The sequence below is a fragment of the Protopterus annectens genome, chromosome 3.part0 (genome assembly GCF_019279795.1).
Source record: "Protopterus annectens isolate FY-2018-M chromosome 3.part0, PAN1.0, whole genome shotgun sequence".
Lineage (NCBI taxonomy): Eukaryota > Metazoa > Chordata > Ceratodontiformes > Protopteridae > Protopterus > Protopterus annectens.
Genome location: NC_056731.1, coordinates 1,712,629,702 through 1,712,648,644, shown reverse-complemented (window position 1 = coordinate 1,712,648,644; position 18,943 = coordinate 1,712,629,702). Strand labels below are relative to the sequence as shown.

Genomic DNA, 18,943 nt, shown 5'->3' with positions numbered 1-18,943 from the left:
TCTCTGCGAACCATGGCTTTTGTTGAGGCAGGAAACTGAGTAAATATCAGGAAAATCCTACTAGGACAGCTGAACTTTATTTGGGGTTAATCATAGTCTCTTTAATTGATGGTAGGCGTGTACCCAAGAAGACTGAATGCTGTAATTAAATCAAAAGGTGCATCAACAAAGTATTAGTTTAAGGGTGTGCACACTTATGCAACCAGCTTATTGTACGTTTTTTTATTTGTTATATTTCCCCCTAACAGATTTGTTTGTTTTTGAATTGAATTGTACAGGTTATAGGTCACATTAAAGGTGGGAAAAGTTTTGAAATTATTTATTGTGGTCTAAATTTTTATATCACAAAAACTTGGCATTTTAACAGGGGTGTGTACATTTTTTATATCCACTGTACATTTTATTTTAAGAAAGTCAAATAAAAAAGCAAACCTCCTAAACAAAATTCTCTCAAATGCGCCTTTTATGAGTAGAAAATTGTATTGTTTTACTTAAATGTGTTTACAGGGACAATGCACTGATCACAAGTGACCATTTGCTGGCACAGCCTGAGTGAAAAATGTTCATTGGTATCATATAATCAAGTATAGACAATAACGGAAAAACAACTGTTTAACAGTTAGAGACATGCAGAGAGTACAGCAACTGAAAATAACCAGAGATAGCTAGATTTGTTCAAAAATGTAATGAATATACGGTTACAGTTTTAGAAGATGGGTAGGAGTGACATGCTTGGGGTGTCCTTTTTGGGGTCAAGGCATTCGGTTTGCTGTTAATGTTGAATAATGCATTCTAAATTTAAATAACTCAAAGGTTATAAATCTACGTTACAGTCTGCTCTGATTATATTATCTACTATCTAATGCATTTACTACCTCTTTACTATGTCAAAAGGTATTTCCCAATATCTGAAAAAATCCCACAATAAAACACAACCAAAAATACTGACTTCTGGACTCCTCTATGACTTCACAACTATTTCTACTCTCCCAACCCTAAGCTAAATACTAGAAAGAAATGTACAACCACCCTTAGAATCCATGCGGGTTGACAAGCGAGTATTCTGGTCCAGTTGTAGTACAATATCAGCCTTCTGGACCTTTAAAGTTAGCATTCTAATGAGCAAATAAAGAGGCCTACTGAACAGTACTGTGTGTAGCAATCTTACTAAAGCCTATGATCTAGTAAGCTGCAAACTGCTATGGGTTGGCAGCAGTAAAGCATCTCAATGGCTTCAGGACTTTGTTTATAACTACAACTTCATAATAAGAATAGGAACATCTACCTCAGTCTCAGCCTCCTAATCTAAAGATGTTCTCCAGGGCTCCATCTGACCCCTCCACCTCTTCTTTTCATATATAAACTCCCTTTACACCATCCACCAAATTCCCATTTTGGTCTACCCAAATGACATAGCTATTTACAGATCAGGATTAACATAATCAGTCGCTAAAACACAACTTCAAAAAGACCTGAAATCTATTGCAAACTGGCTTAGCAGTACAAAACCAGTCCACAATTTATTCAAAATTAAAACAATGGTGTGGTACCAGCAAGAAATGTGTTTAGGTTTCCCCAGAGTGGCATTTATTAGACCATAATAATTGTCCACGTAAAACAATACTAAAACAATATATTCCTTTAAATATCTATCACAGTGGTAAATTAAAAATTCGACTTCATACCTTGCATACTAGAGCCAAGATTGGAAAAAAAAAAAATATATATATATATATATATATATATATATATATATATATATATATATATATATATATGCATATCTGTGTGTGCGCGCTTGTGTGCGTTACTCTCGGCCTGAAAATATTTTACAACTTTTCTCCATCTACCAAAGAATCTTTAAGCAAAGAAACTCTGCCTGCACAACTGGAATATAGATTTGCAATAACTGCCTCCACCTCAGAAAGAACCAAAATTCTTTCAATGCCACCTCGACAATGATTTGCCCTTTCATGATCCATCCAACACAAACAGATAATTACTGCACATGCCTTCAAAAAGTAAAAATTTCCAGTCAAACAAAGATTAATACTGTTACTAGGTTCACTTCTATTTCAGCTCATTAAACAAAACTCTTTCCTATGCTTCTCTGATAGGCTCACAATAAGTGAAAAGAACTTATAAATCATGAAAAGAACCTATAAATCCTGTTCCCAATCTAAAATCACTCCCTCACTTCTTGCTCCTTCATACAAGAAAATACTGCACAAACCATTCCTCAAAACTACATGTAAAAACCTTGGAACTGATACCTGAGAATATCAGAGATCTCGGTAAATATCACAATTTCTGTTCAAATCTCAAAGCTTATCTGCTAGACACTTTAATTTGCCTGTACCCAAAGTAACAACTCTTACAGTAATATTAAGATATCAATGGGTAAGAGACATTGACTTAAAAGATTTCTACTTGCCCATACATCAAATCTGTTATACTACACAAAAGAAAATTAGTGCAGGTCACACTGGCTTCACATTCAATCACATCTCCTCTTCCTCACAGATTTCAAAATCCAACTGCCACAGATTCCAAAAATGGATACCCCAATTCAAATACAATAATAAATCTGCATAAAAAAATCAAATGGAAATCAGGAATGCAACTCAAATTAAACACACACTACAGTTAAAACAACAATAAAACAACGCTAAAAACTCTTAATACCACAACTGATCAGGAACAGCAAAAGGTATCCAAAATGTAAATATTAACATCTTAATAAAGTGGAAGCATAAAAGCCACAAATGGTGAAATGGGGCAGTTTAGAGAATGACAGAAAGTGAATAAACTGAAGAAAAGACCAGAATTCCTCAAATCAACAGAAAGTCAGCCACTCTAACCTAAGAGTCAAATTACACCGAGTAAATACAAATGTATATTTAAACACCATTAAAACACATACAAAAATACCACAGAAACCAAACAAGTAGAGATGGCAAGGATACTAACAATAAAACCAACTTAAACGATGTGGAGAACATTATTGCTTACATATGTATTTTTCAATTCTTGGGAGTTGACAGCAGAATGAATCACGATTACCTTAGTGAATATTTTGGGTCTATGTTCGGCTACCAAATTTTAAAATCCATGAACAGCTAAATACTGAATGGTTAACATCGAATGGAACAAATAGCGAACAACTTCCGTGAAAAGAAATCCATCGAATGGCCATAGTTGGCCAACAACCAGGAAGTAATGTGACACACAAGGTTAAGTGAAGGGAAGCCTATTAAATATACCCTATTCCAAACTATAGTGCGGTCTCGGAATTGGTATATGCAGTTATGTAGTTAACCACCTTGGTTGGTTGCTTTCTGAAAGTTGGCCGACTAAGGCCATTCGATGGATTTATTTTTGCGGAGGTTGTTGCTCACTATTTGTACCGTTCAATGTTAACTTTTCAGTATTTATCCATTCGCAGTTTTTAAAATACAGTAGCCGAACATAGACCCAATGTTTCTGAGGCCGCAACAAGCATGCCATCTCCCAGATCAGCTTAAAAAAAAATATGTGCTGTGTGGAAGCATTAATGATTACATATTTGGTTATTTCATTTCTTGAATTTGATATCAAAAAGATTACTTTTCCAGGTATCATCAAAGAGAAGGAAGTTGTATCAAGCAATAACAATCAACGACATTAAGCAATATGCTTTTCTTGACTTTTTTTTCTTTTATTTAGCCTGCCAAAGAAGCTTTTCTCTCTCTGTCTTTTATTAGGCACCAAAGCAGAACAAAGCGATGTGCATGGTGAACTCTATTCATAGCTAGGATACAGCCTAACTGCCAAGGTGAGAAACGACACCACATAAAAAAGAAGGAATATGACTGCACAGTGATAGTCTGGAGAGTACAGATACCAGGGACAGAGCAGATTAGAGTTGACTTAGATGCATATTAGATACGGGAACTATATCCACTAGCAGTATTCAGATTGTTGAAAAAAAGTTAAAAAGCTGGGGAACGAGAATAGATCTCCATGGGGGCAGAGTAGATTAGAGTTGAATTAGCTGCATACTAGATACGGGAACTACATCCATTAGCAGTATTCAGATTGTTGAAGAAAAAGTTAAAAAGCTGGGGAACGAGAATAGATCTGCATGGATCTCCAACAGGAGCGGACGTGAAAGAAGATGAAGAAAAGGATGTTTGCCATCTGACACACTGAGATATTCTTTAAACACGGATATAGTATAGGCTGAGAGGCCAAGCTCAGCTACAGTACATAATAACTGAGGGGGAGATAGCGTCAAATGCTTTTAATAGGTCAAGAAAAACTAAGGAGATACTGACTGACAGTGTTATGAAAAAAGGTAAATAACAATCTATATTATACCTTATCTAAATTAAATACATTTAGATCCTAACTTTTCGCCTATGTCCCCATTGTCCAGATCAAACAGCTGATATTTTACATGTCATGTGGAACTGTACTAAGATATACAACTTATGGTGATCCTTGAGAGTAAGATCAGAGAAGATGGGATATGAAAAATCAACCCTTACATGGGAGACAGCTATATTGCACATTAACATCAATCAACTTCCAAAAATATTAAGACATGTCTTTAATACGATGTGTGCCCTTATTAAATTCTTTATTGCAAAGAATTGGAATGTCATGTCACCAATTACATAGGAAAATTTTAGCAATCTTGCTATCAAATATATCTCATCTCACAAATTAGTTTATTCAAAAACAAAAAACAAACGCTATTACCAAAAATTCACACAAAAGTTCCTGAAGTCCACAACACAACTCACAACTTGTAAGCCCAACACAGCTCAACGAGTCAGGAACCACGATAGTACTGCAGTTAGTTTCTTTTATTAAAAAACCATGCACCAACAATGACACTATTAGTTGAGCGCTTTCATCTAGTGAATCTAGATTTCTTCAGAACATCAGACAAACTGTTTGAATACACTTTAAATACCTTAATTTCCCGCCTTTTTCTAAAAACAATTACCCAATTACATACATTTAACCCTATGCATCACTTATGCAGTAAAATATCCATCTCAGACTTGATTAACCATCTTATCCTTTAACTCTATTGCAAACTTACTGCATAATGTGCTGTTGTTAAAATATAACTTGGAAACACATCAGTATTCACAAATGAATCATATTATTACTGTATGTGCAAATACTGCTGTTATGGATTAAAAAATATATAACTAAAATATATATGTTATACTAAAAAAAATACAAAATTTGATAAATAATTTGATAAAAATGCAGTACAAAAAGAATCAACCAACACAATAACTGTTGTTACATACATAGTGATAACTTATCTTGTATAATATCTAACATTTTTTATTTGCCTCAATATTTCCACAAAATCAAGATTATACCCTCACTAAGGGTTTAGTAGGAATTACTTCATTTAGGCCAGGTGGTGTGGCAGCCTCAAGCCGCAGCTGCCACTTGATTTCTTTTTTTCCCACAATGGCCTTTGTATTACCTCCTCTAGGATTTATACTGACCACATCCAAAATACCAAATTTAAAACCCGTGCATGTCTCGCTATTGAGTATGTGACGGGACAATGCGTTATTGGTATCGTTTCTCTTAATGCAATAGGTGTGGTTATAAATTCTATTTTTAAGAAACCGGTCCGTCATTCCAACATAATAACTTTGACATGTGTCACAAATAGCTAGATATACCACATGTCTAGTTAAACAATTACCATGTTTAAAATGAACCTTAGTTCTATTTCTGTCCTTTAATACTATGCTTTTGCCTTCGTATATATACTTACAATAACTACAGCTCCCACACTTCGTAGTACCCCTTTTGAAGGTCTTTGTGTCTTGTATAGCACTCTGCCTTATTTCTATAAGCCTTTTGAGGCTATTACCTGTCTTATACATAAAATTGGGTACAGGGGGGATTTTTTCCTTAATCGCTGAATCGCTTGTCAAAATGTGCCAGTGTTTGGTAATAATTTGCTTAACCTGCTGTGTATAATGTCCATACTTCACAATACAGGCCCTATTATAATATTCACCCTCTGTATTGTTGTGTGGATTGTTCTTTTGAATACCTATGCCTAATAGTGGGGGAAATTTTCTACCCTATTCCTGGGTTACATATGCTGTTAAATCATCCAACATCTTGTCAGGGTATCCCTTTTCTCTGAACATGGCCACCATAAAACTAACCTCTTTAAGCATAGTACCCCTATCTGATGTCATCCTCGCTGCCCTTATTAACTGTCCTTTCACTATATTGTACTTGACTTTATATGTATGGGCACTAGTGTAATGCAAATAACCATTGCTATAAGTCTCTTTTCTATGTATCCTGGACTGAAATGTCTTTCCATCATTATAGACATATACATCTAGATAGTTTATTCCTTGTCTATCAAATTGGTGAATAAATTTTAAATAATTAGTAGTACCATTGATGTAATTTATAAACTCTTCTAATTCTTGACTATTGCCTGTCCATAAAAGAAACATATCGTCCAGGTATCTTACATAAGTTTTAATTTTGCTCATCCAACTTGTATTTAAAATGTAAGTTGTTTCCCAATCTAGGAGAACCATGTTGGCATACATGGGGGCACACGCTGCCCCCATTGCCACACCTGAGATTTGTTTATAATATTCTCCTTCAAAAAAGATATAATTATGGTCAAGTACTATTTCCATAAATGAGGACAGTAGGGCAATCTCTTCTTGTTGTAACCCACTAAATTTAAGGCTCTGCATAAAGCTGTCTATTCCTTCATTCTTAGGAATACAGGAGAACAGTTCTTTAACATCTACAGTGACAAATATGATATTAGGTGACCACAATTCCTGTTTGAATATTCCCAGGAATTCCCAGGAATCCTTCATTATATGCGGTATACATTTGTACATATGTTTCAATCTTTTGTCCACTACTTTACCATATGGGAATGTCTTACTCGCACTCCCTGATATTATAGGTCTGAAGGGTGGATCAATCAGATCTTTATGTACCTTTGGAATGCCTCTTATAGTTGCCAGGATGGGGTACTCAACCTTCAAAAACTTATAAAGCTCTTCGTCAACTCTATTGTCCAATAAAAATTCCTCCAAATAAGAGTCTATTCTATTATGGGCGGTATTGACCTGATTTAATGAAGATACCTCGTACTGAGTTGGATCATTAAGTATTTCGAATATCTTGTTGCTATATTTTTCTTGGTCATACAATACTATACCCCCACCCTTGTCTGCAACCATAATCCTGACATTTTCCGGACAGATGGAGTCAATCAATGAATGTATTTTATTAACCATAATTTGGTCCTTTTTCCGATATTTACATTCCTTATATAACTTGTAAATGTCATCCTGGATCACTTTCTCCAATGTTTCCAATGTTTTCACCATAGGTGGTGTAAAGGAACTTTTTTTCCTTAAATCGGAACTTATGTATGCATGTTGAGGCCTATTCTGGAAAAATATCCCTAGATTTATTTTTCTTAGGAATAACTTTACTTCAACCAAAACATCCACCAAATCCAGTGATTTGTCAGGTATGAACTTCATGCCTTTTGAGAATACTTGCGCCAGTTCTAGTGGTACTTCATAGGTGCTATAATTATAAATCTTGACATCTCCCTCATCAATTGTAATATGGGGACCTAGTCTATATTGTCCTTGTATGCATAGTCACTTGGGGCTGTGTTATTGTGTACAATTGCATTGTCTAAAATCTGTGTTATCTGTGCTTGTTCCACCTGGGGACCCCCCTCCCCTTCCGATGTACTGTATACCACTTGTTTTGCTCTTCGTCTTCTAAAAAAACCTCTTCATTGCAATATTGTGGTACATCTTCCTGAGGTATATCTCTACTATCTCCCTTGTATGTTTCCCTCGGTCTCACTCTATCCTTGTTATTCCACCTATATGCTAACTAACTGCAGTACTATCGTGGTTCCTGACTCGTTGAGCTGTGTTGGGCTTACAAGTTGTGAGCTATTACCAAAAATATTGGGGTTACTTACTAGATATAATTATTGACAAATAAAATTTGCCCACAAATTTACATGAAAAGCTAACCTTTTAATAAGAAATGAATGTAGTATAACCAGTTTTCTTGCATCTTCCCCCTTCTCTTAGTATATGTGTATCTAGATATTTTCCCTAACCATACAATAAATGGTTGTATTTCTATCTTTACTTTCTATATAGACTATCCCCATTCCACTAGCCTTTATGAGACCAAATGAACATAAGAATTCTCATACTCTACTTAACGACGTTGTGACTTCTAGTGTATATATTGTATATTTATATGTATAATTTTCTTGAAACGAGATTGTTGTCTGTTTTCTTTAGATATATATTTGTATTATTATTTGGAAAAAAAAGAAAATTGACATTTTGGAAAAAAAAAGACAGTGTTATGAAAAGAAAGAAGAGCTGTAAGGTTACTGTGGAATGGGTGAAAACCATGCTAGATAGGAGATAGTGAATTACTGCATATCAAATATTTTAGGAGTTGAGAATGTATACATCATTCCAATATTCTAAAGGCGAGTATGGCTAATTCTGTTAATTTACCTAATTTGTGCAGAGAATAAATGTTTTTCCAGAGTTTGGGAAACTGCAAAAACAAAAACAAAAAAAAAATAAGATGACCATTTTGTAAATGAAACAAGGCACTTTGAGTGTGCATGGCACAGATATTACCATGTACCAATGAAGTTGAGGCACAAGCCTGAATGTACCATACACAGCCCTTGTGTCTTATTGCACATTTAATGCCCCTATAAAAATTGAAGTCTGAGTATATTTTTCTGTGTTTGCACAATGCATTGTTTTGTTGCTCTCTTCTGCATTTCATTATTCTCCAGGATTAATGTTAAATAGGCTTTGAAGGATCTATTCTACCCCGACTAACAAAACAAATAAATGTGTTTTAATCTTAATATCTGGCAATATTTATAGGACACACTGCACTGAAATCTTGCTCTTGTATTCTGCCTAAAACCACTCATTTACACCAGTTGCAGGCATGAATATAACTTTCATTCAAGAGTGACACAGTTGTATTTTTTACTGTGTAACAATACTGACACTATAGAAGAAATTCTCTCATGGGCCTCAGCAAATATCTTACAATAAACTATAATACTAGTGGACAATCAGTTTATACAGCTTCACTAAACTTATCTCCATTATTACCGGCTTTACTGTAGTAGGAAAAGATCCAACATTGACTGGATGCTTACAAATTCTCCAAATTATATTTTCCCTTCTGGCTCCCTCACTGAATCCTTAAATGATCAACACCCTACTTTTATAATTAGGCAGCTAAACTCCCCCATGAAATACCACTGCTATAATTTAGTAAGTAAACTCACATCTTTCCAAAAAGGCACTTTCCTTGCCAGCTTAAGATACATTAACTGGAACTTTCTTCATACTCTCCCTTTAGATGATACTGTCACATACTTTAACAATACATTTCTCTTCATCCTAAATGAACGAGCTATACAAAAAAATAAAAAGTTAAAGTAAGCCCTGCAACCTGACTAACTAGAAAAAAAAAATAATGATGAAAGATAGAGCTTGAACTACATGAAAATAAACTAAAACTCTGTCCAGCCTCCAAAACTATAAATAATTCCAAAACGCAAAACATATGAGCAAACTTGACAAAAACATACTACGGAAACTTGTAATACAATAAGCAAGAAAACCCTAACTTTTCTGCTCCTCCATCAACAAACTTATACACCTCGGCTACAGTGTACAACCAACCCCTTCTACTGACTACACTAATGACAGCACTGCCAGCCGAATTCAATACACATTTTATAAATACAATAACACCTTCCCTCTTAAACAAGTCTTCCATCTGTAATACCCAACCTCCTCCAGATTCGACAAATAATCCAAACACATTTGATTTTCAACCTATCCAGACATCCACCATCAAGAAATCCCTTCTGAAACTAAAGCCAACTATACTTGCCCTAGACAGTCTTCAATCAAAACATATTAAACTTGCAGCAGACGGCCTAGCTTACCCAATCTCTATTCTAATAAACTGCATCACAGAAAGCTATGACCCTTAACTATCTTTCCCCTACACAATGGTGGCTCCTCTAATGCTATCTCCAATTACTGGCTAGTAATCATTTTTACTTTTATATAAATGTAAATTTGCCTATATCACAAGTGATAATTCAATAAAGGTGTTTAAAAAAATAACCATTTTGTCTCCCTATTCAAAGTATTTGTGTCCCAGTACCTGCAACTTAAATTTGTTACCACAAACAACTTGCTCAGACCCACAAAACACAGTTTCTGGCTACAACACAACACTATAACAGCTCTTCTCAGATTTGGTACCACCAACAGCAGCAACAGGAATGCAAGGAACTTAGTTGGAGCACTTTCCATTGATTTGTCAAAAGCTTTTAAAACTTTCTCTCTCAAAAACTACTCAGCAAACTCTTCTCTATAGGACTCTGACACTCATCTTTCACCTGGTTCAACAGCAACCTCAGTTATAGACTTAATCTGTAAAATGGGAAAATGACTTCTCCACTTCTCTCAGGAAACACAGGGGTGCCTCAAGGATCTACCCTTGGTCCCTTGATAATCAATGTTTTCATAAACGACCTACGTACCGCAAGTAGGCATGCAACCATTATTCAGTATTCTAATGATTCCACAGTCATCTGCACTCCCAAACTTACAACAGGTTCAAACCCAGACACTAGACTCCTTCAACTCCATTGAAACATGGCTACATTACTCTCAATTACTATTAAACCCTATGAAAAAAACTTATTCTATTCACATCTAAAGAATATTCTAGCTACAAACCTCTCTTCATCACTACTTTTGAACAAACCAAAATTGCACTTGTAACTCATACCAAGCTCCTAGGTGTCACCACAGATGATGCCATGCCATGAAATTTGACCACCACATAAAACACACAAAAAATGTGGCACCCTATATTGAGCTAATCCTTACCTGAATGACCAGGCTAGCCTCCCTATATTTGTCAAATGGCAGGCTATCCAAGTAACCATGCTAGAAGAATGCTACAAAAAAATAGCTACATTCATGGCTAATATGCCTTATAGATCCCATGATTATGTAAGTACTAAAACAGATACATTGGTTAGAACTGCCTCAAAATCTAATACTCACACAGCTAAAAACTGCACACAGTCTAATTTTCCAACCCCAGAAAAATCCCAAAAAGTTAAATCATCCAACCTTGCTCCCCCTCTAGGACTCTTTACTCTTAATGACAAATTCTTACTGCACTCAAATCAAGCAATACTGCAGGTAATTTACTGTATTCCTATCACATACAGAAAGCTCGGAATTCCATTTCCCTCACACTGAAACCAACAAGTTGAAATCCTTCAGACTACTACTGAAACAATGTTTAAAGGTCTCATACCTTTGCTCATTTACCACACCTGCCTAATTTCATTAAAATATCCTTATCCACTCTAGCCCATCCTGATAACTACCTGGCCAGCAATCGTCTATCTTATCCTGTACCACTACATTTGCTTAGACCACATGCACTGTTCCAAGCTCTCCTCAAATTTACGTTGTTATGAAAGGTCACCTTGTGACGACAGGAGGTACTGCCAGCCATGCCAGTAGAAGTAGGGCAGTGGATGTATGACTTGTGCCAGCACAGTTAGCTGGAATTCTGTAAATAATTATATGTCATTTGTATATCAAACTGATTTGAACAGATGCTTGAGCTGAAAACATATTTGTGAGGTTTGTTTGCCGGTGTTAAAATGCATCAACAGTGCATCCTGCTGGAATGAATGGAAATGTACATGTATTACTGTAACTGAATTAAATGTATATGTTTTAACAGAGGATGCCGGGATAGCAGAGGTTAACTAGCTAGCTTACTTTAAGAAAAATAAGGGAAATGTAAATGAGCTGTTAAACCATTAACACATCACCTCACAGTGCTGAATAGGAAGAGAGATGGTGGATCTGGAAGAAGCCTTTGTTCCTTAGCTCAGTAAGAAGAGGGGAAGACCCAAGCACTGCCATACACATCTAGATGTGTATTGTAGCCATCTATGCTAAATTCCTGTCTCAGCTTCAAAGGGGGATACTGTGAGAACCTAGAGTCAGGTGACCAGATGAGGTCATTCTGCAAGTCATCTTGGATATTATATTTTACAGGGAGTAATCTCTGAGTATTCTGTTTTGAGGAACTTGACTAGAAAGACTACTCACGTATTTCATTGTGCCTTGTCTATCAAGTAGGTTATTAGGGAATAGTAATTCTCCCAGATTCAGTCAGGAATATACTGAAGCTTAGTTTAGAGATTGTTTTTCTTTATCTGTATGAGTCTGTCCATCAATGCTACTTTCAACATTTCCTGTGATTTGAACTCTGAAGTTTACTGTAAATATATATTTAGTATTGTATTGTTCTTTTAATATTTATTAATAAATATATTTAAACTTCTCATTGTGGCTGGTCCTGGGGAGAGGCAGATAGAGACATCCAGACCACGGGCTGAGTGTGAGCCCTGTATGTTCTTAAGGGAAATTGTGCTTAATGCAGACAGTTCTGCATCTGGAAATACTGAGTGTAGCCATTTGTATTCCAAGTGTATGTCCCTCTCCCATGTCAGTGGTGAGGATTCAGGCTCCTTGATTACTGGCCCAGTGTGGGGATGTCCCACACCTTACCACTGTCCTATTATTATAAAATGCGATGGGTCTAAATTTTATCTAAACACTCATAATGATCTACCTTTGATTAGTGTTTCTTATTGTACTACTTGTATCATGATTACACTATGACTGTATGTTGATTATTTATTTGCATTTTGTCACCGTTTTTAAATTTCTCACTATTGTTTGGTGAAGCAATAATTTGTTTCTCATTATTACACTCAAATGATTTATCACACCACGTATGATCTATGTTACTTTCTCTTTATCTACACTCAAATGATTTATTACACCATGTATGATCTATGTTATTTTCTCTTTATCTTGTAGAACCTTTCTCCCGGAGACTGGACCTCTTCTGAAAAACTTCCATCCTGTCAGACTTTCCATAGCTTCATTTATTTACTTATTTGACATTTGTTAACCTGGAAAGTCCGAGTGAGCTACAACCTTTTTCAGCGGAAGCCCAGCAATAAAAGCTCCACAATAGTACATAGTAATTTTACAAAAGAATAAACAATCATCAATGTGTACAAAAAAATACAACAATAAAAAGAGAATAAAGTGTTGAAAACACTTAATTCCAAACAATAATGCTGTTAATTGACAATGTACAGAGTTTGCTAAAAATAGCTATAAAACTTTACAAGAAACCAGATAATAAATTATCATAGGTAAATACTAGACTAGCTGTACTTACTGGACATTTTAAGCCTATCCAATTTCCCTTTTTGTGCATGAATTAACATATCATATTGACCTTAACCATCCCATGGTTAATTATATATTACCCCTAATGAGAATAACTAGGATCATACCATTGATAATTAATAATATTAATATCCTTCATTAGAATGAACAGTTGCAAAAGCATATGCATTATTGTGTTATACATTCCACCCAGCAAAAGCATTCCTATCTTAGAGGAATTACTTGTGTGAGCATCAAACAATATCGAAAATGAAACTATCATTTTAGGAGATGTCAATATTAATTGGCTAGGCATCTCCCACCAAAGTCCTTCCATCAATATCAACATATATACCTTCAACTAATCAATGACATAACTAGACCAAACAAAAATAACAGCTCTGTCTTGGATTGGATTCTGGTCTCTGATCCAAATAAAATTACATTCACAGGAACGCTCCCCAATAGCATAAGCGATCACTTTCCTGCCTTCATACTTCAAAAAACCACTCCATCACTTAGCAGCCACCACTACAAACATACAAGAGACCTTTCCCATTTCTGTCCCACAACATTTAATGACTGCCTACAATGTATCAATTGGAACATATTGAAATCCCTTCCCCTAGATGTCGCTGTTGAATTTAACAACTCAACATTTCTCAAGGTCTTAAACAACCAAGCAGTACTCATGCTACAGAGGGTGAAAACTAATCATGCCACCTGGCTCACAAAATTTACCAAGCACCTCATGACTGCAAGGGATAAAGCTTGGAAACACTGGCAAAAAAGCAAAAACATCTCCGACCTGACAAAATACAAACAGCTATGTAATCAAGTGAAGTGACTAGTCATAAAAGACAAAAAAGATCACTACCCTTCACTACAAAACCACCATAAACAAAACCCTAAAAAGTTCTGGAGCGCCATTAATTCCCTACTAAACCCAGGGTCAAACAAAAATCCATGTCTAAACCCCAACAAAACACCCGCAGAGACAGATGCACACACTAATTCTTGCTTCATCAACACTATTGCCAATATAACTGCCACCTTTCCTCCACATTCAACCTCTCTCCAAACCCATACTACTACATTCACCAACTTCTCTCTCTCACCCATTCCCAACACAATAAAAAACTGCTTCAAAAACTCAAACCTTGCTCTAATGCCCCAGACAACCTACCTCCCAAGTTACCACAAATTGCTGTCAATTCCATAGCCTACCCCATCAGTATACATATTAACAGATCCATTCTGGAATCCTACACACCCACTACTTGGAAAAAGGCCTACATTCTGCCTCTACATAAAGGTGGCCCTAATACAGACTTCTCCAACTTCTGACCCATTGCTATCTTCTCACCTATCTTTAAGATTCTACAAAAATGTGTCCACACCTAACTTCTTCACAATCACATCTTTTCTCCCACCCAGCATGGATTTCGACCAGGTCATAGCACTACTACGGCTGACATATCCTCCTCTAACACAGACAGCCAGGCCAGAGATGAGGGAAAAATGGTCTCCTCTCTCTTTCTAGACCTCTCCAAGGCCTTTGATATGGTCTTCCACTCTTTCATCATCACTAAACTGGCTGGCATAGGCATCTCAACTTCATTCCTAGAGTGGTTCTCAAATTACCTCTCTAAACAGGCAACAATCAACCAAATGGCAAAATTCTCTCTCTCTCCTTGCCTGGACACAACAACAGGTGTTCCACAAGGATCCATATTAGGGCCTCTTATGTTCACCATCTTTATCAATAATTTCCACACCTCTCTTACCCAAAGTACTGTCATCCAATATGCAGATGATTCTACAATCATCTGTGCTGCCAACTCAGCATCAAACCTTCTCTTACTCACACAAGATGCCCTCACTACCACAGAATTATAGATGTCCAATAACCATATCGCCCTAAACCCAAATAAAACTAAACTTGTTCTTTTTCAACCCAAGAAATCCACTACATTAAACAAGGAAATTTTCACCATCCAATCCCAAAACAGAACTATAATTGAAGCCGTACCATATACTAAACTGTTAGGGGTCATCATAGATGAAAATTTGACCTCTGACATGCCAATATTAAAAAAAAACACACAAAAAACTGGTCTCTATTTATAGATATAAATACTTCCTCAACCACTCTGCAAAAATGTCTCTTGCCTCTTCCTTCCTTCTGCCATCGCTTCTTTATGGTGCACCTCTCCTGACCAATATCCAGGCCTCTTTAAAACACAAACTAGCTTCTTGCTACAATAAAATTACAAAATTTGTAACAAATGCTAACTATTCTTCTCACCACTGCTCTTCACTACTACTCCTAAACTGGCTGGAGCTAACACATCACCTGACATGCATTCAGCACTGAACCACTAACCACTGACAAGTTTATTTATATAGCTACCAACCGCCCTTCTTTGCCCCCTCTACTCACACAATATCAACCAAATAGACCTCTCAGATTCCATAACCAACTGTTCCTAAATGTAGAGAGACCTACCCACACAGCTGGATAAATGCGCTACTCCTTCACTGTAGCTAAACTATGGAATACTCTCCCATCTTCAATTAGATCTATCAGCAGTACCTCTCTTTTAAAAAGTCACTGAAACAACATCTTGCCTCACTATGGCAATGTAAGTGCACCAAGGCTGTAGTTTCTACAACCTGAACCCCCTGTCCAACTGCCTCCTCCTTTCTCTGTCTCATTTCTATCTTGCTCTATATATCCCGACACATGTATGTTATCAACCTGGATTGACTCTCCTATTCATTCACTCACACAATACAAATATTTATCCTTTAACTGCTCTTATGAACAGACCACTTCAAAATATACCATCTTTATCTTGCACTAATTTTTGTAGTGAACTACTGTACATTTCAGCATGTACTGTACATTAGTCTGTACTGGTTTTGTATAGATCCACAGCTGGTTCTCAGAAGGTACCACCTACTGGTTCTCCACCACATGGTACTATATTGAATTTGTACTATGCTGTACATGTACATAGTCTGACAGGGTATCACTGTACACTGATCAGATTGTACTATCTTTTAGTTCTCCACCGTATGGTGCTGTATTGAATTTGTATGCTTCACATTTGTAATGCATCCTTATAGTTTACGTTTACTTTTTGTCACAGAATATACTATTTGTGTACTGTGCAATACTTATACTGTGTTTATGGAGCTTTTCTCCCCAGGCCTCCACTGAAAATGGGTTCAACTTTCCCCAGTGGACTACCTCAGTAAACAAATGTAAATAAATATTAGGGGACCCATGCATGGGATAAAGCATTTAAGAGCTGTCTCTGTCCATTAGTAGTGCAGACTGCAAGAAAAACCCAGCCAAGCTAGAGCTTTCACTGTGTGGTATATCTTAAACCTTATGTAATGGAAGCCCATGGGATATATGCAAATGACACCTTAAGGATATCAACTGATGGGCCTCCATTACAGGAGGTTTATGGTATCTCACACACACAATGAAAGCTCTATCTTGGGTGGGGTTTTCTTGCAGTTTTTACTGAATGGTTTGTCTGTGTGACCTTTTTACCCTTTGTTTTGGACATCAGTAGTATAGGGGGCAGTCCTGGGGTAAACTTTCTATTTCCCATTCACAGATCCAACTTACACCTGAACATGGACAGGGATGAACTTTGTTTTATGTGGATGGCGCGTCAGTTCCAAAACAAACAAAAGCAAAAAATGAATTATAAAAAACACATAAGTTATACACTTGCTGGGACAAATGCCACTTGTAGAGCTACCACTTTTTATATACCCAGTGAGTAACAAAATGGGATACTTCTTAATGAAGTGCAAGAGCTTGCAGGAACACCTTTGTGAAATAACTTGTCATTTATGATATTAAAGACCCCTCTACACATGCAGTGAAGTCATTTCTCGGAATTTTAAAGGAATGTAACAACTTTCTTACAAAAATATGACATTTTCCAGTCTGAATTCACCACCTAATCAGACATGCTCTGCAAAAAGAGTAAAAGGCAGTATCCTTAGCATCAGAGTGCGTTTTGTAGCCAAAATACGCAATTGTAACATCTGCATTACTTACTAAGGAATAAACTCATTTCTGAGACTGAAATCCAAAACATCTCTTGTGCCCACTACAGAAGGCAGCTGCATAGGTCCCTACCTTCAATCTCCTAAATGAGGAGCATTGCTTCTCATAATGGAGTACAAGTGGTAAAAATGTGTCACTTCCCAAAAGCTTACTACCATCTTCAACTAGGAATGTCACTGGGTAGTTAAAATGCGTTACTTTCTACTTATAAAAAAACTCTTTTGGTGAATTAATATGATTCAGCGCTATTTACCATGGATATCAGTTTAAAAAAAATCCTAACACTGAATGTGGGACAGACCCCCTTTCAATGTGGAACTTTTAGGAACATGGACTGCCAGCTGTCCCTAATTCTGCTTTCACCCCTTGCTCTAAACAGTGTGTTTCGGTTCGGCATTTAAACTGTGTTGCAATAATTTCTAGTCTGATCATTATTAAATGGACAGCTCCATACCACTTAAACTGTCTGATGTAAAGTTAACTGGTAGGTCAGTTTACTTTTACCTTGGCAAGAGTTACTCTCCATGACTGGAAAGCAGTATGAGCAGACCGGACAGCCTCCCGCGTTTCTTGCACCCCAAAGTCAGACACCGACAGTAACTCGCGCCCACTGCTTGGGTCGAGCACCGGGAAGGTAGAAGTTGCTGGTACCCAGCGGCCCCCACTGTGGCCCTCCGAACGAACCAGAGCAGGTGCAATAGACAGAGATGATATTGGACGGTAATGCGGTTTGTAACAGAGTAAGCTAGGCAATAAATGACGAGCGGGCAGTAAAACATGCATCTTGCGTATGATAGCTAACTGCAGCTCGGGGATTACACTTTTTTAGATTAATCTTTCGAAACAAAAATCTGCAAAAAATGTACAGCGTAAGCCGTGGTGTTAGTTTCACTTTGCGTTTTGAGAAACGTAAAGACGTTTGGTAGCGTGAGGGTAAAAATTAATCAATTGAAGCCAAGAAACATTTGTAAACGCGAAAGCTTGTTCAGATAGTACATCTTAGACATACAGGCGGACGTGTACATGCATACGTTCTTTGTTTTTGCGTGGGCTGTTCGTTGTGATATATTTTGAAACAGTTGTGGTTTGTAAAACACCGCCAAACGTAAAGTGGCCTGTACACTAACACTAAACAGCCTCCTATTAAGAAGTGAAAACCACTGTTTCAATTTTCCACCCGGAAGGAGCTTTATTAATATTTGCAGTGTGTATCCGGTTTTAAGCAGCTCTCTGGTTGTCGTACGTTTTTTGTGTTTGATAAACAGTAAAAAAAAAGTGTTGCGCTTTTAGGGGTTAGGCTGGTGTGAACTTCACTTTGTTGGCTGATAACCGTTAATATGTTCTCATTTGCAAATTGTATATCCCTCAAGTGTACCTCCTTACGAGGAGCATACCCCGTTTGGGGTGTTAAAAAGCCCATGTTCCTTGAAACTGATATTTATGGTAAATA

General features: G+C 36.7%; 1 protein-coding gene across 1 annotated transcript in view; it reads right to left on the bottom strand.

Moving 5' to 3' along the window:
- ALDH5A1 (aldehyde dehydrogenase 5 family member A1) overlaps window positions 1–18,591 on the bottom strand; it is a 536,325-nt gene extending 517,734 nt beyond the window's left edge. The window contains exon 1 of the mRNA XM_044065747.1: window positions 17,998–18,591. Coding sequence (XP_043921682.1) covers window positions 17,998–18,276 — 279 coding nt within the window. The 5' untranslated portion in view covers window positions 18,277–18,591. The remainder of the gene's footprint in view (window positions 1–17,997) is intronic.
- Between the last annotated feature and the right edge of the window lie 352 nt (window positions 18,592–18,943).